Genomic DNA, 22622 nt, shown 5'->3' with positions numbered 1-22622 from the left:
TTGGAACCAACAGCTGAAGAAGCCCCTGCACTGGACACAACAACACCTGTGTTGGAGTTGGAACCAACAGCTGAAGAAGCCCCTTTACTGGACACAACAACAGCTGTGTTGGAGTTGGAACAAACAGCTGAAGAAGCTCCTGCACTGGACACAACAACACCTGTGTTTGAGTTGGAACCAACAGCTGAAGAAGCTCCTGCACTTGACACAACAACACCTGTGTTGGAGTTGGAACCAACAGCTGAAGAAGCTCCTGCACTGGACACAACAACACCTGTGTTGGATTTGGAACCAACAGCTGAAGAAGCCCCTGCACTGGACACAACAACACCTGTGTTGGAGTTGGAACCAACAGCTGAAGAAGCCCCTTTACTGGACACAACAACAGCTGTGTTGGAGTTGGAACCAACAGCTGAAGAAGCTCCTGCACTGGACACAACAACACCTGTGTTTGAGTTGGAACCAACAGCTGAAGAAGCCCCTGCACTTGACACAACAACATCTGTGTTGGAGTTGGAACCAACAGCTGAAGAAGCTCCTGCACTGGACACAACAACATCTGTGTTGGAGTTGGAACCAACAGCTGAAGAAGCCCCTGCACTGGACACAACAACACCTGTGTTGGAGTTGGAACCAACAGCTGAAGAAGCCCCTGCACTGGACACAACAACATCTGTGTTGGAGTTGGAACCAACAGCTGAAGAAGCTCCTGCACTGGACACAACAACATCTGTGTTGGAGTTGGAACCAACAGCTGAAGAAGCCCCTGCACTGGACACAACAACACCTGTGTTGGAGTTGGAACCAACAGCTGAAGAAGCCCCTGCACTGGACACAACAACACCTGTGTTGGAGCTGGAACCAACAGGTGAAGAAGCTCCTGCACTGGACACAACAACACCTGTGTTGGAGTTGGAACCAACAGCGGAAGAAGCCCCTGCACTGGACACAACAACACCTCTGCTTGAGCTGGAACCAACAGCTGAAGAAGCCCCTTTACTGGACACAACAACACCTGTGTTCGAGTTGGAACCAACAGCTGAAGAAGCCCCTGCAGTGGACACAACAACACCTGTGTTGGAGTTGGAACCAACAGCTGAAGAAGCCCCTGTACTGGACACAACAACATCTGTGTTGGAGTTGGAACCAACAGCTGAAGAAGCCCCTGTACCGAACACAACAACACCTGTGTTGGAGTTGGAACCAACAGCTGAAGAAGCCCCTGCACTGGACACAACAACACCTGTGTTGGAGTTGGAACCAACAGCTGAAGAAGCCCCTTTACTGGACACAACAACAGCTGTGTTGGAGTTGGAACCAACAGCTGAAGAAGCTCCTGCACTGGACACAACAACACCTGTGTTTGAGTTGGAACCAACAGCTGAAGAAGCCCCTGCACTTGACACAACAACATCTGTGTTGGAGTTGGAACCAACAGCTGAAGAAGCTCCTGCACTGGACACAACAACATCTGTGTTGGAGTTGGAACCAACAGCTGAAGAAGCCCCTGCACTGGACACAACAACACCTGTGTTGGAGTTGGAACCAACAGCTGAAGAAGCCCCTGCACTGGACACAACAACATCTGTGTTGGAGTTGGAACCAACAGCTGAAGAAGCTCCTGCACTGGACACAACAACATCTGTGTTGGAGTTGGAACCAACAGCTGAAGAAGCCCCTGCACTGGACACAACAACACCTGTGATGGAGTTGGAACCAACAGCTGAAGAAGCCCCTGCACTGGACACAACAACACCTGTGTTGGAGCTGGAACCAACAGGTGAAGAAGCTCCTGCACTGGACACAACAACACCTGTGTTGGAGTTGGAACCAACAGCGGAAGAAGCCCCTGCACTGGACACAACAACACCTCTGCTTGAGCTGGAACCAACAGCTGAAGAAGCCCCTTTACTGGACACAACAACACCTGTGTTCGAGTTGGAACCAACAGCTGAAGAAGCCCCTGCAGTGGACACAACAACACCTGTGTTGGAGTTGGAACCAACAGCTGAAGAAGCCCCTGTACTGGACACAACAACATCTGTGTTGGAGTTGGAACCAACAGCTGAAGAAGCCCCTGTACCGAACACAACAACACCTGTGTTGGAGTTGGAACCAACAGCTGAAGAAGCCCCTGTACTGGACACAACAACATCTGTGTTGGAGTTGGTACCAACAGCTGAAGAAGCCCCTGTACTGGACACAACAACACCTGTGTTGGAGTTGGAACCAACATCTGAAGAAGCCCCTGCACTTGACACAACAACACATGTGTTGGAGTTGGAACCAACATCTGAAGAAGCCCCTGCACTTGACACAACAACACCTGTGTTGGAGTTGGAACCAACATCTGAAGAAGCCCCTGCACTTGACACAACAACACCTGTGCCGGAGTCCCATCCAGCTGTTCTTCCTAATCTCCCTTTACCTGAGCAGCGTAAACCAAAACCACCGATGAGACAGCGTAATTGTCATAGAGGTTAAGAAAGGAATCCGGTGGAACTGTGAAGAATAACTAAATTAAAAGCAAAATTTAAAATTATTTTCTTTCTAATTTTCTTATTCTCTTTTTCATATTCACATCATACTATTGATGTTGATAATTTGCCAAAATCAAAACAATACAGACACAAATCTCAAAATTTCCTTTAATCTGAATTTCTTATCTTCTTCCATACTTTACTGCATAAGTGATTGTTTATCATTTATAAAAACGAAATGAAAAGCCTTTATCATTTTGTGAATATTTTGTTTGCACTTCACAGTGTATTTTTAAGGCTATAATTGTGTGCTTCAGGTTTGTGTGCAAACTTAGTACAAGTACAAACACAACAGTAAGGTGGAGTTTTTGCCCTCGGGCCCTCTTGTGGCTCCATACGGCCCTGCTGCTTCAGCTTTAGATACATTAAATAATCATTATTTTACTTTTTAAAGCTGGGAGGTGTTACTTCTCAACGTTACCGTAATATAACAAGGACTTATAATAACTTATTGTTAAACCTATTTTAGATGAGTTTTAATGTGAAGAAAACATCAATTATTTGCCTGTAAAGTTATATTAGGCTGTTCTATGAATTGTTTGTATTCGTGAGTGGAAGCCAAGTCCAAAAATGTTGGGTATTTCTCTGCGCGATCCCGCTCATGTGTCCGTGCGTAATGGACACAGCGGTGCCACGGACGCACGCGGATGGTGCCAGATTGCGTCGCCTCTCGCCGATCACTCGTCTTCGACCGGAATCCCAGCATGTGACTCCCTCACACCTCCTGGTTGGTTCGCCCGCTGCTCGTCTGCTGATGTCAACAACAGGGAAAAACCCGACTTCCTTGTACCGGCTGCGAAAGAGAGAGAGGGAGGGAGAGAGAGAGAGAGGGAGGGAGGTTTCTCGTCAGTGATCTGCAGAGTCAGTGTTCACATGCAAACCGGAGCGAACACACACTTTTCAAATCCCCTGTGGGTTTCTGTTAGAACGACGCGTCGGACGCACAGGTACGTTTGTCTCTTTGGCTTTTTGTGAAGTTTCAGGTGAGGTAGAAACAGCAGGAGCGACTTTTTACACACTTAACACTACTGCCCTGTGTTTCCATTGACAAGGAGCTGAAGGAGAAACCGTGCAGTTTCACAGTTTGGTTGTTTAAACCCAGGCAGGGACTGGCTCCTCCCCGTGGAAATTTCATTTAAATACATTAATGCATGTCATCTTCAATGTATCACCAGGTTCTGTGGATTAAGTTTAATGAACAATGTTTGGATAGGAGACATTGATCACAGAAGTTCTCCATCAGTTACAGGCAAAGGCAGGGGGGGGGGGGGGGACTGCTTTTCTCAGTTTTCTTAGACTGTAAAATAGTTTTTCTCCGTCTTATTGATCTATATCTCGATCAGGAAAACGATCTGTACGTTTATTGATGATGAGAACATCCCCCCCCAAAAAAGCGGCAAAGTAGGTGTAAGAATAAAGGAACTATATTTTATTATCACTTAGTTTTATGATCAGTTTCGTTTGTCTGTCTATAAAATGTGTGATAATAGTACTGTGTCAATGTTAACCTCAGTTTCCCAGAGTCCAATGTGCCATCTTCATATTGCTTCAACCATCTGTTCACACAACGATATTAAATTTACTGTTTTATTCATCTGAGAAAAGCAGAATGGAAGTGAATTTGTAGTATTTCTGCTTAAAAACTCGACTCAAATACTCAAGAAACAATGAACATTTACTCAAGTATTGAACTTAAATACAATCATAAGCTACTTTATTTAAATATTTGATTTTTTGGTTTCATACTCCGTAACAATCCACAGATAAATTCTTCTTTTTGCTGCATGTATTTAACATCAGAAGAACTTAAAAATATTAATGACTTTAACATAATATACTAAGAATTGTTATACACATGAAACCACCCAAAAGTAAGATGAGACTTTTAAATATATAACAGGTTTGAGTCGACTAATTGATTGATTTCTAATAGTTATTGCCGTAACAACTGGTAATCAAACATCTCTCTCTTTCTGGATTTTCAGACCTGACCCTGGAACAGTTATCATTTTTAGGGCATGAATGATTTGCTCCGAGGAAGGAGGGATGAACACTAAAGTCGCTGTTTTTCCATCTGTGCACCCGTGGAGTAAAGACTCTGCTGCTCCTGCATGGATCTTACCTTCACTCCTCCCTGTGCAAAACTCCTCCCTTCCACCCAGTGAGAAAATGTTCTCTGCTGAACCCGACCCGTCCCTGGACCCTGGGCAGCCGGAGGCCCAGATGGACTTCTTCCTCAAGCTGGGATACTCCACGGCACAGGTGCGGTCCGTTCAGCAGAAGTTCGGCCCCAACATAGACACAGATAAGGTTCTGGGCGAGCTGATGAAGATCGGTGTCAGTCAGGAGGCCAAGCAGGTGCCGCTGACCATGATGTCGGTGGTGCTGCCCAGGGGGGACCCCCAAGCCGGGGGCCCCACGCTGCAGCTGCCTGTCACTGTGTCGACTCCTCCGACCAGGGAGGAGAGCAGCGAGGATGAAGACGCCCTGAGACCCATCGTGATCGACGGCAGCAACGTGGCCATGAGGTGAGAAAAGAAATGGTTTCATATGTTTTTTCAGGTCAATTTACCACAAATTCATAGATTTTCACTTGTTTCTTTCTTCCTTCTATTATAAAATCATTATATTAATGTGCTTTATCTCAACTAATAATATGAAGCAGTTGGCATATGTTTTTATTTTATTGTCTGACCCTTTTGTCAGATGATTTAAATGAGAAGATACGTATAGTTATAAGTGAGAATGACAATAACTGCTTTCCTGATATGATTGGAAACTGAATATCTGTGTGATTGGGGGAATTTGTAAACATCACCACTTCTAGAAAGTAATTGAAAGATTGATCTATCGTGGAAATACTCCTACCCCTTTGTCAGAGCTTTCTATAACTCTCTAACTTTTCTGTGTATTTATCTCTTCTTGTAGTTGTGGTTTTTCATGAACCTCAGACCTTGAGATTTGTAGATTTTCATATATTTCTGATAAATTCTAACTGTTTGATCTGATGTTATTTTAGTTCCAGTGTGTAGATGCTCACATGCTGTTTTCTTGAAGTGTAACTGCCCCCCCCCCGCATTAACATCATCAGCACAATTAAAACTACATTTAGTTAATTTAACCTAATTAAAGCTTCAATTTTACGAAAACGTGTAATTAAGCCTCTCCTGTTCTTATCGGTCACGACATCAACATTATCTAATAATTGTAATATTTAAAGGATTAGCCACTGCTGGGCTCGTCAAACTAGGGCTTAGAGCTAAATGCAAATGTCAGCATGCTAACATGCAAATGTTTCACTCTTGCATCACATGTTGTGTTGTGCAGTGCGTGTTCTAACAGAGCCAATGCTAACAAACCAACGTGGTACTTTTTAAGTGTATCATATCTTGGGTTGTGTACGTCGTAGCCTAACAAATTACGTGCTAATTTCTGCTAACATGCTAATTTGAGCTTTTACTGTATCTTTCAGAGAACTAGTAGGTAATTGTCATTTAAATGTTAAGGTAAAAGAATACTACCACAGCAGAAGTTTTCTACAAAGCATCACAGCAGTGGTAGAGAATGATTCATGTCACATTTGGCAAACACGTGGCTTTGGTTTAATAAAACTAAGACTTTAAGACGAGTCATTATGAAGGATTATCAAATTAATTGCAATTCATCCTGTGGTTGTACGTGTATGTCCAACGTACCACATTCCTCAGCCTCCACCAAACACAGTGCAACATCAATTCAGCAATATTTGCATAATCCTGCCAACAAAGAATCCAACACACATAGACGGGTGGAGGCGGAAGGACCAATTCAAATAAATTTACAGCTTCTCAAACTAAATGACAAATTATTGCGGTGAACAGGTTCGAGGTTCCCACAGCTCTGTTGTTCGCCTGTCGCTCTGTGTTCACAATTACACATAATTAATCAACACCAATGACTGTCATTTAACTCGGCGCACAATACACTTCTGTACACACAATTACAGCTTCACCCAGCCGCCGGGTGTTATGTGGTCAGGCAGAAAGGGCAGCGTGTTCCTGATGGTTCCTCCTGTGTTGGAGGTTGCCATAGAGAAGCCGGAAGTGCTGTTATCTGCACCTCTAGCACCGATACATCACCAGTCATTACCGGAACTCTGTCTGTGTGGGTCTGTGTGTGTGTGTGTGCGCGCTCCACATTTCCCCTCTTTCTTCGTCTTGCCACCGGTAAACGCACACGTGTACACACACAGTTGGAGGCCAAATGGATGGACGTGAGAATGAGGAAATCAAGGCCCAGTGTTTAAACTTGTGTGTGTGTGTGTGATAGTGTGTGTGCGTGTGTGTATATGTGTGTGTGTGCAGAGTATGCACACCTCTCTGCCCTTCTGCCTCTCCCAGCCTGGCACGCCCGTTCAGGCATGTGTTAAACTAGCTGCTCTAGTATGCAAATTAACACATTGTTGTTTCCCAGAGGAGCTGCAATGCTTTCAAAGAAAAAAAAAAAAACCTTTTCAACCGATACACCAGTTCACCCTGTCAAGCTCCTATAGGCTGACGTCTTCCCCTTGTCCTCCGACTTTAAACTCGACACATGCAAAAAGTCCCAGAGGCCCCGGAGCACATACGAGTGCTGTCTTGTCACAGTGAAGCGTGGTTTAAGTTGTTGTACAAGTTAAGTGTACGTTGCACTTCGATTCACAGCCGATCCATGGTGTTACTTTGCAGATTGTGATTTGTAGATACTAAGTGGATGATAAATGAACTTTGTAAAGCAAAGCAACAAGGGTAGTTTATTTGTGCTATGATTATTAATGTATTTTCTTTTGTAAATTGTACAATTTAATTGTACAAATTTAATAATTGTTTTCCATTTTTGCCTGAAGATTTTGAATATATTTCCCTTTCACACTCTTAATTTAATACAATCTTTGAGAACTTTGTGATAGACTTTCTTTTTCTGACATGTTATCTATTAAATATTTAATTGATCAATTAAAAAAGAATGATCTATAATGATTGTAATTAGTGTAACTAATAAATCCTCAGTTGTCATTGACCTGGGACTCAGTTAGTGAAAACAGATGTCAAACATTTTTATGAGCCTGAGGCCAGTCCTGTTCCTAGATCAGTTAGAAAATACTTCATCAGGACTTCAGGGTCTTAAGTTACCTTGACACAATCATGAAGCTGGACCTGTTTAATACGCGTGGGCCTCGTCCTGTTGTGAGCCTGTGTGATCGGGTGCACTGATAAGAGCCGGGATCCTCAAAGACTGAGATTATAAAGCCTCGGTCTTTGTGTGAACTGGCCCGGCGACACTTTCCTTCCTGAAGCCTTTTGTTTTTCAGCTGTTAAAGTGCAAATGTTTCCTTTTATCTAACTGGTTTCTCCTGGTTTCTATTCATTCACGAAGCCATGGGAACAAGGAAGTCTTCTCGTGTCTGGGAATCCAGTTGGCTGTGAACTTCTTCCTGGACCGAGGACACACCAACGTCACCGTGTTTGTTCCCTTGTGGAGGAAGGAGCAGCCGAGGCCAGATGTTCCCATCGCAGGTAACATGATCCGACGTGTGTTGGCTGTCTGCCTCCGTCTTTACCTAGAACCGCCGATCACTGTCCTGCACACAGATTAAATCATTTGGTGTATCAGATGTACTTTTAGACTGGTTCACGCGAAAAGGGAAATAAAATTACAGGTTTCAGTCGTTCAAATGTGTTAAATTTGTAGTTTCCCCCCCCCGTCTTATATCCTTGTGAACTAAATCTGTGTGGATTTGAAGTATTTGAACATCAAAACTTCAGTTTTAGGAGTTTTTAAAATACATTTTCTGAGGTTTTACATGTTATATACAAATAAAACAAGGGTGCGTGCAGGAATCCCATTGTAATGCTCTCACATAGACTGAATTGATGTCGGAAATACCCATGCAGCCTTCCTCTATGGGCTTTTTGGTTTGGATTTTAAAAACCTGTTCTAAAAAGACACTATTTCCTCCGATGCAGCTGCTGACTCTCACACTCAGCTGCACGGGGGAGACCCAATGTAGTTTAATCTTGATCAGTGGCCTATATAGCTTCAACTCGAAAGATGAAAACGGTGTGGGGGGGTTTTCTGACTGTTTGTGAAACTGAAAGATAACCATCAGTTATTTTAACATCCTGATGTGGGCAACATTTGGAAGTCGGCTGCTGACTCTGTTAGAAGACTGTTTGCTTTATGTAGATGAGCAGTTTCTGATAGAGAGCGGCAGGATGTAGGTTCTGGGCCCTTTAGTTAATATGTGCTCAGGGTAAACCTATCTGCTCTGTGAAACCCTGACAAATTGTAATTGAGACTTATTGATTAGATTAGGTTTGCTAAGCAGTTCACGGTTTCACATCCACACACTAATCAGCTGGAGATACAGAAACAGACAGAGCAGGTCACTGAGTTCACGTTCTCTGCCTGCTCGGCTTTTCACGCCTCTAAATCCAACGTGTGTCCTCCTCAATCCTCCCCTCATGCATCCTTACCTCTGGTTTTACAGATCAGCACATCCTGCTCGACCTGGAGAGGAGGAAGATCCTGGTGTTCACGCCGTCGCGGCGCGTCGCGGGGAAGCGAGTGGTCTGTAACGACGACTGCTTCATCGTGAAGCTGGGCTACGAGTCCGACGGCATCATCGTGTCCAACGACATGTACCGGGACCTTCAGGGGGACAAACCCGAGTGGAAGCGCTTCATCGAGGACAGGCTGCTCATGTACTCCTTCGTTAATAACAAGTACGTCTTCCCTCGCTGCTTCACAACTGGAGCTTGATACAGATGAATGAATAATGAGGAAGAGGGGGAGAGACGCTGTGAAGGTCTGCTTGTAGACTAATGTTTACATTTCCCTCTGATGCAGGTTCATGCCACCTGATGATCCTCTAGGCCGCTATGGACCAACTCTGGAGAACTTCCTGAGAAGGTTTCCTAAGACGCAGAAAAAACTCCCGTGCCCTTATGGTGAGAGCACGTCTCTGATGGGAAACAGATGCTGACTTCTGTTTAATGTTTCCAGCTGCACCCAGACCTGTTTCTATAGTCTGTCAATGATCATCTGTGCCTAACTTTTCGTTTCTCTTTCAGGAAAGAAATGCACTTATGGAATCAAATGTAAATTCCACCATCCTGAGCGAGCCAAACAGTCCAATCGCCTGGTGGCCGATGAGATTCGGGAAAACGCCAAGCTCCCTTCAGCCGCTCAGAAGCAGTCCTCCGCTGGTTCCAGTCCGGTCCCTGGACAGAGCCTGTTGCTGGTGGAGGACATGGCCAGGAAACTGAGTCTGGGACACGAGAGCGTCTCCGTGAAGAAAGATCACAAAACCGAACACGTATCTCAGGTGAAGACGAGTCACCGCTCCGGCAAGAAGGCGAATTGCAGGAAAGAAAAGAGCAGCTTCCACTCGTCCTCTGACCACGGATCAGTGCGTGAGTCTCCAGAGCCGCTGGACTCTGGGTTAGGCTCCATCGACAGTCAGCCCGTGGAGGCCCCCTGGATTAATGATTACCAGTACGGGGCGACGTACAGGAGCATCCAGCATGTCCACAGTGTCCGACAGCAGTGCTGCCCTCCAGCCCCGTGCAGCTGCTCACACGCTCCTCCCTCTCGGGGGAGCGCACCAGCTTTCCAGCACCACAGCCACCATCATAGCCTCGGGCCCGTCAGCAGCCACGGCTCGGATATCACCCCGTACGGCCAGCATCATTACCAGGGCTACAGTGCGTACCCGGTCAGCGCGCCTGCTGCATACAGTCAGCCGGCGGATTACCAGCACAGCAGAGTCCACCACCGACAGCAGCAGCAGACGTACTGGTCCGATCCGTTTGGGGGTCATACTCCAGTGGCCCACCGCCTGCAGGGGGAGCACTCCCAGTGGGAGCCCCCTCAGGCGACCCAACCCAGCAGAGAGGAGCGAGAGGTCGTTCGCAAGAAGCTCCTGGCCATCTTCAGCGCCCACCTGGTGGACACGGCCATGGAGATGTTCCCTCAGTCCATGGATCCACAGATGCTTGTCGCTGAGATCCTCCGGCTGCAGAGTCAGAACCGGCCCCTGAGATGAGCCCGTCCGGCCTGAACACACGTCTTTCAGTGCAAAGACTTAAACAGCTGCAGAAATTGTGATAAACATGAGTTTCTGTATTTTTGTATTGTGGTATCCACCTTGCTATAAATAGTTTTTTTTGCAGTATGCAGTTGATACAAATTGTATCTTTAATTAAAATGTACAAAGAAAAGTGGATTTTATGGCAACTTGTTGGGGCTAACAGGGGGTAGCACCCTGATACTCCCACTCAATGTCCACTTTATTAGGTACACCTGGACTGTCGAATTCATCCAGTCCACCTCCTGCTCTATCTAGGACCTCAATGATAAAAGTATAGTCGAACTTGCTTAGAACCGTTGTATTGGTCTATCACAGTGTACCTATTAAACTGGCCACTGAGTGTATCGAGTGGCCTGGATGAGATGAATGTAAAGATGTGTTTGTGTCATATTGGCACCGTTCAGCATTTATGCTCTCACAGCCGATTGGCCAACGCCTCAGTTAATGTGTCATGGTGAAATAATAATAATGACCTCTTACTGTGATTCACAATTATTATTATTAAATCTCACAGATGATGAGATTTAAATCTGCTGTTTTAATGCTTTCTATTCTCTGCTCAGTGTATTTCTGCCGGGGTCTGAACTAGCTGTAGATACTCGAGTGTCGGCACTGGGCAGATTTTATAGTTTACTTTTCTTTGACATAGATCATGAGAAAATACATGTTTCATAACAGTTTGTCAGTTGCTTGTCAGTTAGACACAGACGTACAGTGGGTTATTTATAGTCACAATAATAAGCCACAAATTGACTTAATGGTTATTGAAAATGACAAACATGGATCGCTTTAATTTCAATGACAATGATGAATTTCACGGTTATGAAATAAAGATAATGATAAATAATTACATGTCTCATTACATGTCTCATTACATGTCTCATCCTTCATTTGTGTGTGTGTGTGCGTGTGTGTGTGTGCACGTGGCTTCTTGTTCCCACAGGTGCATATTTCCCATCAAACCTGGTCAAATCTTTTGCACGTAGTCACACGTGTTCATTCCAGAGGTGTGCTCTGTGTGGCAGCTTAATTAAACCGTCAATTAATCATTTCCTTGTCTACTTAAATGTTTCATAACACGTTTAAAACATGGGTCACAATTTCCTCATGCTTAAATTGACATTTTTTTATTTGTTTGTCCGTCTATACAAAAATCCAAAACAGCAACTCTACACACAAGAGGAGCAGGAAATATGGAAACCTTTGAATTCCTTCCTTGAAAAATGACATAATAGTCCCACAATCAGATTATATGACTAATTAATGCACCTCTAGATTGAGCATTAATGCCGTGACATTTGATAATTGGTCGACAGTTAAATATAATTATTATTATCTGGCATTAAGTGTTGTCTATGTGTTACAGGATGTTCTAGGTTTGTATAGTTGTGTCAATTATATCATTAACTGTGTGGTGTGTGTATGTGTGTTCATATGGTATACAATCTTGTATTTTACTGCAATATAAACATTCTCCACTACAAGTCAAAGTCCTGCACTGGAAATACACAGTGGATCATGTGGAGACTGTTAAACATTGAAATCACTTATGGCACTTACATGTAGCTGTAATTGTATTGATTCTTGCTGTTCTGGGTTTGTACCCTCATGGATGAATACACATATTGAAAGTCGCTTTAGATAAAAGCATCAGCTAAATGAAATGCTATGTAAAGTAAATCATCTCTTCTATGCAGACTGGGGGAGCAGAAACAACAGGTCACTGGTGTTGCAGGTTAAAACAAACCTTGTGCGTAGCCATGAACTGTCACAACTTGTTCTCCGGAACTGAAACACGAGTCAGATGTACCAAAGCTCAACTGTATGTTAGATCCGTCCCAGCACATCAACACAGAGACAGAGGACAAGCCGAGGCAGTGCCGGCTGTGCTGATTAAATTAGGTCAAATGAGAGGTTGTGATAACATTAGATAAGTATCGATTCTGTCTGTATCAGGTATCAACATGTGCCGAGGGGATGAGGAGTCCTGGAAAGCTGAGGCCAAAGCTTCTCCAATTTTATTTAATGGTTTTAATTTCTCTACATTTGCTTCATGTGTGTTTTGTTTTTTTCCACTGAGCACATGAAACGAACAAAGGAACAAGCAGCTGGAAACCTGTGACATTTGCTCCAAAGACTCGTTACTCATCCCCAGGAACCGTTTTTCTTTCCGTGCACTTTCCCTCCATACAGTGCAATCTGATATTGACCTGGAGAGAAGCACTCAGTATGAAACTACATTTAAATCCACTCAATCCAGATTTTTATCAAACGGCCCCACTCGTAAATACAAGGCCTATAAACATGCCTGATATCTTTTTTAATAAAGATCCAAGAATTACTCTCGGATAAATCAATAAAAATGCTGAGAAATGTCTCAGGATGTTAAAGAAAGTAAACACAATAAAATCTTTGATTTGCAGGTTGATCCCCTCCTCAAGGTTTCATGGTTTTGCATAAACCTTTAAACAGACAAACAAACACAGACAGAAACTCAACATTCTTGGCAAAGGTTACAAAAACAAGATACTTAGACAAAATGCAAATGACAGTTACACACGTGTTTGGCCTCGTGTGTGTGAGTCAAGATGTGGAACAAGAAAAGTAGTTTTCTTATTTCAGAACATTTAGATGAAACAAAAATAAACTGCATTTTTTATCAATGGGACAAATTAGCATTTAAGATAACAAATGAGGAACAAGGAAGTATTAATACAATTTATAGTAAAACAGGACCATCAATACTCACCTTGAACATTCTTGAAATGAATAAATGCATTTTAGTATAATATCAAATATAATATGTTCAAAATAGCTTTTGATTTTATGGAGGTAAAGTTCTATGGACTACGAACATTTATTAAATGAAGCATGACTCATTCTGTCTTATATGCAAATAACAGAGCTGGAGTGTGCACGAGGACACACTCAGCACAGGAGTGTTCACAAGTCAAGACTTGGCAGCTTGTTCCTACAGATTCACTTGACAGTGTGTTCACAGTATCTCCTCCCTTCGTCTAATGATAAATCATTTCTTTGTTATAATGAATAGTAGGTATGCAGCAGCAAAGGTCACATTAATGACCTACTTTATATAAACACGTCATTCAGGAGAAGATATTCATCAACATCAACCATTTCTCATTCACTGTTTTAATGCAGCAGTGAAGCAAAGCACGAGGTGGAAGTTTCCTGTGCAACTTTCTCATGTAAAAAGATAATTTATTTATGGTTCATTTAAGGGCAGGACAAATGTGTAGTTGCTCATCTGCATATAAAGTAACACAACTTTCTCAGGTAAATATAAGTGAAGGTTACACATGTTTTGTGATGGCGCTTCCTGCTGGAATGATGCAAAATAGCTTTTGCCTTTAATGCAAAGTTGCAGCAAAGAACCTAAATATAAAGAGGAGTCAAGTCAGTGTTTATTTATTTCAATTATTCCAGAATCAAAAATCACAAATTTGCCTCAAGAAGTGTTACAGAAAAGTAAAATTTACCTTTTGCACCTTCAGTAGCGATAAGTTTGGTAACCACTTTAATTAACATCGCTTTATTTGATCTATTCTGTTTAATTTAATAGAGAAAAGTATTTGCTTCTTTCGATTTATGTATTTGTATTAGACTTGATCTAATACTTCGTCAAATACAGTATCTTGTCACTTCAATTGAATTACTGGAGCATTTAGGTTAATTTATTATTATCAATGTATGGGCTCGGTGCTGCTTTATAATAATAAGTAATAATAATATAATAACAATCTGGTTTGAATATAATAATTAAAAAAGTAACTTTTGTGCACTTTGTATGTAAACATGATATAGTATTCGTATTGTTGTTATTATAATAAGTAGCAGAGGAAGAAGGAGCATAAACTGCGCCGGACTACATTACCCAGAACTCCACTGGGCCTTGCGCAGCAGCAGTCAGAATTCATGACGCCTGTTTAGCTGCGTGTGGCTAATGCTAGCTAACAAACAGGCTGCAGTGATGTAGTTCACAGAAGAGCCACTTGTACCTGAGGACACCAGCTAACGTTAGCTAACACATGCTAACACATGCTAACACGAGCTAACAGTCTTATCCGGTTTTGAGGTCGCTTCACCGGTGGCTCAGTTCGCCCAGCCCGCCCGCTCGCTCGCTGGCTACACGCTAGCTAACCCGCTGGTGTGTGAGGTTAGCAATGCGCTGCGGTTTGTTTCGGGTAGCTAGCCTATTAGCTTAGCTGCCAGGCGGTGTTGTTGTTGTTGTTGTTTTTTTTTGTGGGAGCTGATATAAACACACACACACGCCACCGTCCCCGGTGTTTGATGTCAGGAGTCCGGCTAAGATGTGGCAAAGTGTCGGGCTCACGCTGCTGGTTATAGTGGCCACACTGGTCTGTGGGCTGCTCTTCATGTTTATCGGTGAGTTTAAACATGGGCAACACACACACACGACCTTTAACACATGTTGTGTGGTGGATTCAACACGTGTGAACTGTGGGACTTTAAACTGAGACCGCTGCTGTGAATATAATGGAATATAAAGAGTTTTCCAAAAACCTAAAATGTGGAACTGCACCTTTTCCTGTGGCCTCATGACAGTTCAGTGTATTGAGTGTCTTTCAGGTTTCTATTTATATCCTGTGCCCAGCAGGGGTCAGGAGGTTGTTCCTTCACCCTCTCTTTCACTCTTCTTCTTCTTCTCCCTCACATACTGGTCTTCAGACCACGAAGAAGACATGAACCAGTTTCTGGGTCCAGTTTGAGACTGGGAGATAATATCAATTATGTTTCTTTATGACCTGGTTTAAACGTCCGTCCACTAGTGTTGACACTGTTTTACAAAGATGGCCGACAGGACCACTCCTCAAAAAGTGAAGCCAAAACATCTGGAGCAGTCCGTGGTGGCTGTCGTAGACCCCGCCCCGAGTAGATCTGGAAGAACTAAACCAAAGTACATCAATAAATGTTTCTCAAAATTTAGTTTTAGTCAGTTACCTATTCTATAAAGATGGAGTGAAACATCATGATTGACAGTTGAGATTTCCATCCCTACTGCGGAGATGGCGCCATTTTTATCCAGGTTGTTTTGGTTTTTATTTCTGAATATCAGGAGAATGTGGAGACATGTTATCTATGACACATCTTTTTTAACTCAGGCTGGACAAAAACCACCTCATCTGGTGTCGGTGAACACAAATGACGTCAGAGTATGTTTTCTTGTAAATTTTAAAAACATGTTTTCATTGTAAAACAAAGAGAGCTCTGTAGTTTCATTTTCTCCCTCCGGTCTGGGTTTGATTCAGGTCGAGTCAGAACACGGAGAGATGGAAAAACACACAATGCTGTTGGTAATAACACTATCAGCGTTTCTCTCCTCTAAGATCTCATCTCTCTCTCCCCCCCCTCAGGTTGGTATGTAGTCTGGCAGCTCTTCTTATCCAAGTTCAAGTTCCTGCGTGAACTTGTCGGGGACGCCAGCACCCCGCAGGCCGAAACTCAACCGTCCGAAACCAAGAGCGAGCGCACAGCGAGCGCCCCGGCTCGAAACCGGCCCAGGACCTCACGCCAAAGAGTCGCCGCTCCAGAAAGCACTTCGTAGATCAACCCCCTGACGGCCGCTGTGTGTCTCTGCACCGGAACCCGCTCTCCCCCTGATGCTACAGACGCCACCGTGGGATCATCAGAGATCCTCCCCGCCAACCCTGCACTCTACACTACTCCCCCCACCCCCCCTCACCAGGACACTTTAAACCAACCAGGAAGAACTTCTGGTTCCAAAGGGAAAAGCCATTAATGTACATTGCTGTCCATTTGTTTATGTCCTCTGTTGGTATGTTTGTGTACTGAGCAGTGACACCGGGGCTCCACTCTGTCCCACAGTCATCCTGCAGGAGTGACGGTGGGCTCTCACCAGCTCCCACGCTGCTTCCTGCCTCTGGGGAGTGTGAAGCTGCTCCAACACACACACACACACACAAAGAGAGATGGATTCATTCTCCTGCGTACATGTTGTAAATCGTGTATTTTTAGCAGATGTTGGCAGAAAAAACTGTCAATGCTGAGTTTGTCCGCATCATTTCAACAAGAACAAACTGAAGCTATAAACTGAAATGACATGTACAACTGACAACTTTACTTTATTTAGAACAGAGAGAGCCATGACAGGAATGTTCACACGCTGTTGTTTCTCTGTTTCTCGCACAGCGATGAACTCTAGGTGTTATGGTGGAAACTGTCTCGTGCAGTAGATGAGGCCCAAAGCCGACAAATGACCTGGTTTCGTTTCAGTAAAATGTGAAATGTGACCTGTCCCTTGATACTTCTCCTTCGCCCCCTTTTTACACGTTTATACTCGAAGAGTCAGGAGAACGTTTCAAGGAAGTGACAGTTAGTGTTTTAGAAGTTGCTACGGGCATAGTTAGCCGACGTCTCGGAGAAGAGAGTCTGAACCCTCCTCCTCCCGCTCCCTATGCCTCTGTCTGTACCAGTGCCTGTCTCGATGGCATCCACTGTTTGTCACCCAGCCTCCAGCAGTCACTTAGAGCTCATTACATGGCGAGTCGAAGCTGGCCAGCGCCTGCTCCATATTCCCTCCAGGTACAACGTTACTCTTGCACCTTCTTATCAGCGATGATTATAATTGTTTTTCTTCAGAGGAGCTGTAGCTTCAAATAAACAACGCCATGAATAAACTGAGCTCTGTCCTGTTTTCTTTAATACAAGAGTTATGCAGATAGAGAAAAATCTGCCCTCATTCGTGTATACACATGTAAGTTCAGTACAAAATTAATTATTACAACTGGAATGATGAGTCTATTGACCTTCACCTGACATTGAGAATTCTTCATGAACATAGACAATATAGTTTGTATATGGCACCGACTGATGAGGTGGAACAACAACTTTTTAAACCTAGTTGGCACCCTCACGTCCTCCTACTGTTTGACCACAGGGGGGCAGTATCGCACTGATAGAAAACATTCAAACGCACCTGAGCCTGAAGGTGAGTATTTGTGAGAACTAGGAGGGGAAGTAACTTATTACATTTGCTCAAGTAAATGTTCTGTACTTAAAAACAGTTTTGAGGTACTTGTACTCCTTATAATAATCAATATTTAAGTATTTTCCAAAGGTTTATGTTTAGCTTTTTATCCCACTGCCTGCTGCCTAAAGACTCATTTTGTTCCACAGATCTGATTCCAATTAACCATTAAAAGATAATAAAAAGAGCATTAAATTAGTTTTATGTTGCCCACATGTTTGATCAGAGTAAATTTAATGAAAGGTTGTTTTTTTTACCCTGGCACCAACAGGACAGCTGTTTTAATTTTAAGGGAAATTCAGAGACAAAAACAGACTCTAAAACTTACCAAAGTAAAAACACTAAACAATGAAACAAGTATCCAGCGACTCCAGTGAAATCTCTCTCTGCTGTCTGATTTCTAATAGCTGCCATAAATTACTGTTCCAGACCTCGGAGCAGAGAATTAATCTTCTGTGTGTATAATCTATACCGAGTGTGCCGAGCTTTAAAAGACCATTTTATTCTCTGACAAGGCTTAATGCATTTCACCCCCGAGGGTCATTAGCTTATTCCTAAACTGCTCGTACCCAACGCAATGATTGTGGTTGCAAACATTCTGCAGAAATCGGAAAGCTAACAGTACCCCCCCCCCCCCCCCCCCCTTATAATAAAGACTATGTTTTCTCGAGTTGCAGACTATTCTAAAACACTTAGTATTCGTGGGGGTAAAGTAAGAAGTTGACTCTTTATAAAGTTCAACTGATTTGAATTTCACTGCAGCTTGTGGTTTTTAGACCTTTTTCTGTGTCAGTCAGCTCTTTTGAAACTCAAATGAGAATTTCTCTCACGACACAACTTTTCCCCTCTGTGCAGCAGTTTGCATTTTTAGAAGCAAAGAAACCCGCCGAGAATCCAGTGTTACTTGAGAATATTTTGACAGGGATGATTATATACTTTTTCTGGTCTCATAAAGTCTTAAATGCAGGACCTTTACTTGTAAGTATGTATTTCTAAACATGGAGAAATTATAGAAAATTGACAGTTGGGTACTGACAGGTTAAAAGCCTGTCACTCCAAGGACTCATATATACTGAGACCTTTCTCTTTGTGGCCATTTTGTTGATCTTTTCACTTGTCTCACTATTAGTTGGGATTTTGTGTTTCCTTGTAGTAATTTTGTCTCTGTAGATGTGTTGTGTCTATTTCTTGATGATTTTGATGTATTACTAGTGATTTTGTGTCTCTTACTAGGGATTTTGTGTCTCTTTTTGGTTGTTTTTGTACCAGTCTGTAAAAACATAGTCACACAATGCATTTATTTTGTATTCGTTTAAATGAACCCTAACCGTCACATTTTGAATTGAAGTTCATAAAGTTACTGTTCAGGAACTCTCCTGACACTGAATGAATTATGTTTACTATGACAGTTTACATGCTGTGACACAGTTTAACCTGTAGGTGGTGGGCTGGGCTACAATGACACGTGGTGTATGTCAGGATGGCGCGAAATCCCCGGAACACCTGACGCGTTGAAGGCCGATACTTCCTGTTATTGTTCTCAGGTGAGTGCGCAGCTTAGATTCACTAAATAAGAAATGAAATGCTTTAAAATGCAAATGGGTTCATTAAGTATAACTTGTGTAAAACGTACAACATCCCAGTGAACGGGAGAATAATCACTTGATTTAGCATGCTAACTGTAGCTAGCCTGTGCTAACACACTGTAGTCAGTTGGCTGATTATCCTGTTATGCTAGCTGGACAGCTAAGCTAAGCTAATAAAAGAATGGATAACACTTTATTGATCCCTCCCGAGGAATTCCACTCATCACAGATTCAGATCTCTTTGTACAGAGTCGGTTTCCTAACAGAACATTTACCCCTCGGCCTGTGTCTGGTGATCCATTTATTTGTCTCCACTGTGGTATTGCTGCTTCCACCCAATCAAATGTAAATAAGAAATAGATCCGGGTTATTCCGAGTGCAGTCACGGAGCCATTCCACTGTGGCATGACTCGAATGTTGAGGATCCACTCGTCCAGAAGCTCCTGCATCCGACGCTCAGTGGAAACAGATGCAGACAATTAAGAAAACCACCCTTACAGTAAACGGCCTATATGAGGCAAACCGTAGCCTCAGGTTTGATTCCCACTGAGGATGCCACCTCTCCCCCCCCCCGATCTGGCTGGCTTCAGCTCTGCCTGCAGCTGGGGCCTTTTCCGAGGCCCCACTGAGCTACCAAGCTGTAATTTCAGAGCCTGCAAATACTTTACAGGAAATGATTGTGGTAAGCCAAGGAAATGACATAGACTCTCCAGCGCTCCTCCAACTCTCACTTTATATACGTGTATACAGCGAGGGCCTAGTTGCTGGCTTGTAGGTGAAGTTTGTTGACCTCTGATGACCTCTTACCGTGTGTGCTCACTCAACAGACAGGTGAACAGCTGAGGTTTTGATTGCAGGTGCTCTCACTGCACATTTCCATCTCAGCAGTCCAGTACCTGTTTGCAGTTTCTCTGCCTGACTAGACGGTATCTCATCGGGCGGCTCGGAGACAAACATCTCCAGGGGATTTGAACAAAATGCTGCTTGTCTGTGCAGCACCTTGCGTAGTTATGGAATTGTGGTCGACCAAAGACAGTCGTTAATGAGATGTTGGGCACGATGCCCCCGATGACGGGATCCACACTGAAGCTTCTGCAGCTGTTGTGTCCAGGACTGTGTGTTCTGGCCCTGGTGGATCTGTTAAAGCTGCCAGAGTTAAAATAACTCATTGATTCATCAATCTCTCCCCAGGTCTCCAGCATTTTACATCAGCCAAAAGCAATTCTTCTCACTGGTTTAGAGCCACAAGATGTCCTGACATTATTACTGCCCTGCAAAGGCAGAACAAACTGAAAGTAAGTGTTGCAGCAGCTAGCCTTAGATAAGGTTAAAACTAAATGTATCGCCTCAAGCCCTTTTGTTGGAACTGAAAAGTATCTCGTTAATTCAATTATTCCACTTATTCTTACTCAAGGAGGAAGCATCCAAATCCAATCATGATTGTGAGGAACTCCGCCAAACTTCTATTAATGGTCGCAGTTATATTCATGGTGCCCAGAGGATGTAGTGCTACTAGCATGGAAAAGTTAAACTTATCCAGTTTCATTCTGTACCTCTCCTGGTACCGAATTCTGCATTGTCCCCTGAGGATGAATCCCAATCCATGGCTCTTCTCTTTGGAGGTTTAAAGTCTTTCTCTTATCGAGTGAAACGTCTACGTGATCATTCAATCCAACAATAATCAGATTGCTATGAAACTGCTCCTGTGACTTTTCATGTGGCAGCTCCCACCAGTCAAAGTTTATGACCAAGTCCCTGCAGAGCTAATGACATTCTTGAGCTGTGAGACGACGGCTCTGTTACCTGACGTTCTGTTTGCAAGTGAGCATGAAAACATTCAATGCCTTTTATTCTCTTAAAGTGCACTGCTGCTGCTGCTTTCTGCCTTTGTCGACCAGATTAACAGAGACGGACCTTTAAGGTGGATCTGACGTCTCCTGATTTACCGTCTGTCTTTTCTTTTTTTTTAAAAAGAAGTCTTTCCACTGCAAATTCCTTTCGTACTTATCTCCCCGGAGAGCCCTGGGAGGAATGCAGTGAATAATAAAAACACTTGGATTGCTTGTAAGTGCCAGCCTGTGTGAGCTTGTAGGATGTTTAATGAGATTTTCTGATTGGGAGCTGGGCGGGGGGGGGGGGGGGGGGGAGGAAGTAGTCATGGGCTCCCTTCCTCACGCAGGCCCATCTATCTATTCACAGAGCCGCCTCTCCACAGGGTCACACTATATTTCACTCAGATTACAGTGAGAGAGAGGGAGAGAGAGAGGGAGAGGATGAGGATGAGGATGAGGAGAAAACACAAAGGTTGTTTGTTTCCCTGCTGCAGTCGTTCTGGACATTTTATCAATTCCCTCCACTTGGAACCAGAGAGAATGTGCTGCAGCTGATAGTGTCGCTCGGAAAAACACGTTTTTCACGGTCCAGAGAACGTGTATAGCGGCGTCTCGTCCTCTGCTTGCCCCTCATTATTCTCCGTGTGTCATATCTAATGTTCTGCAACAAACTGAGGAATTATTTGGCACGGCCGACCGTATTCCAGCCGCTCTGTCCCGCCTCATGTGAAATCCTCTCAGCCCCGTCCTTCACCCGAGCTCCTTTCACGACTAGAGGGAACAAGTGACTGATCAGATCTGACTTGAATCAGAAATATCCTGTAGGGGTCCACGGGGATGTGATTGGGTTTGACAGTGACATTTCATTATCTGTTAATGTAGCTCTTTACTATTTTTACCTCTAACAAAGAGTTTATGTTTTCACCCTGTGTGTTTTTTGTTTGTTTTGTTTGTCTGTTTGTAAACCAGACTACACAAACACTACTTTACAGATTACATCAAACTTGGTGGAATGATGAGACACAAGCTAAGAAAGAATCCATTAAAGAGGCAGAACCAGGAATTCTTTCTTCACTTTTGTTAATCTTCTCAGGAAATAATATGTCCATCTTGTTTAGGAGACTGAAATTTGTTGTAGCGTGATTGAATATAAGAGAACTGTTTGGTCCTTGGTAGATATTTTTGCTCTACTCATTCGCTCTAGTTATTATCTTTCTTTTTTGTCTGATGCATTCAATAATAATACTTGATATAATAAGTGTACTCGTACGCGAGTCATTTGGAATCACCTCTCTGCTCCTTCAGTAATCGGCCTGTTTGCCTTTGTTTAACTGTGGGTTTAAGGTTTATGACGTTTTGCCAGATGTTTTAAAAGCAGCAGGGAAAATACCTAATTACACAGAACTGACAATTACTGTTTCCTGGGAGAGGCGGCGGAAGTTGGATCAAACAGATTGTTAAAAACGGGTTAAAGTGGACATGAGGGCACAAGTGTATAATTTCATTTAGTTGATAGTGACACTG

The 22622-nt window shown here is 43.4% G+C and overlaps 2 protein-coding genes across 2 annotated transcripts; both read left to right on the top strand.

Moving 5' to 3' along the window:
- The first annotated feature begins 3350 nt into the window (after window positions 1-3350).
- On the top strand, window positions 3351-11464 carry zc3h12ab (zinc finger CCCH-type containing 12Ab). The gene is made up of 6 exons (XM_062409135.1): window positions 3351-3487; window positions 4526-5068; window positions 7935-8074; window positions 9049-9283; window positions 9408-9508; window positions 9632-11464. Exons 2-6 carry the CDS (start codon window positions 4563-4565, stop codon window positions 10603-10605), a joined length of 1956 nt encoding a protein of 651 aa, XP_062265119.1. The 5' UTR covers window positions 3351-3487; window positions 4526-4562; the 3' UTR covers window positions 10606-11464.
- A 3103-nt stretch (window positions 11465-14567) lies between these two features.
- On the top strand, window positions 14568-17334 carry smim13 (small integral membrane protein 13). Its single transcript, XM_062410203.1, has 2 exons — window positions 14568-15057; window positions 16047-17334. Exons 1-2 carry the CDS (start codon window positions 14982-14984, stop codon window positions 16235-16237), a joined length of 267 nt encoding a protein of 88 aa, XP_062266187.1. The 5' UTR covers window positions 14568-14981; the 3' UTR covers window positions 16238-17334.
- Window positions 17335-22622: the final 5288 nt, after the last annotated feature.

The sequence above is a fragment of the Platichthys flesus genome, chromosome 17, assembly GCF_949316205.1.
Source record: "Platichthys flesus chromosome 17, fPlaFle2.1, whole genome shotgun sequence".
Lineage (NCBI taxonomy): Eukaryota > Metazoa > Chordata > Actinopteri > Pleuronectiformes > Pleuronectidae > Platichthys > Platichthys flesus.
Note: the sequence above shows the minus strand (reverse complement) of the source record. Positions and strands in the feature narration are given on the sequence as shown.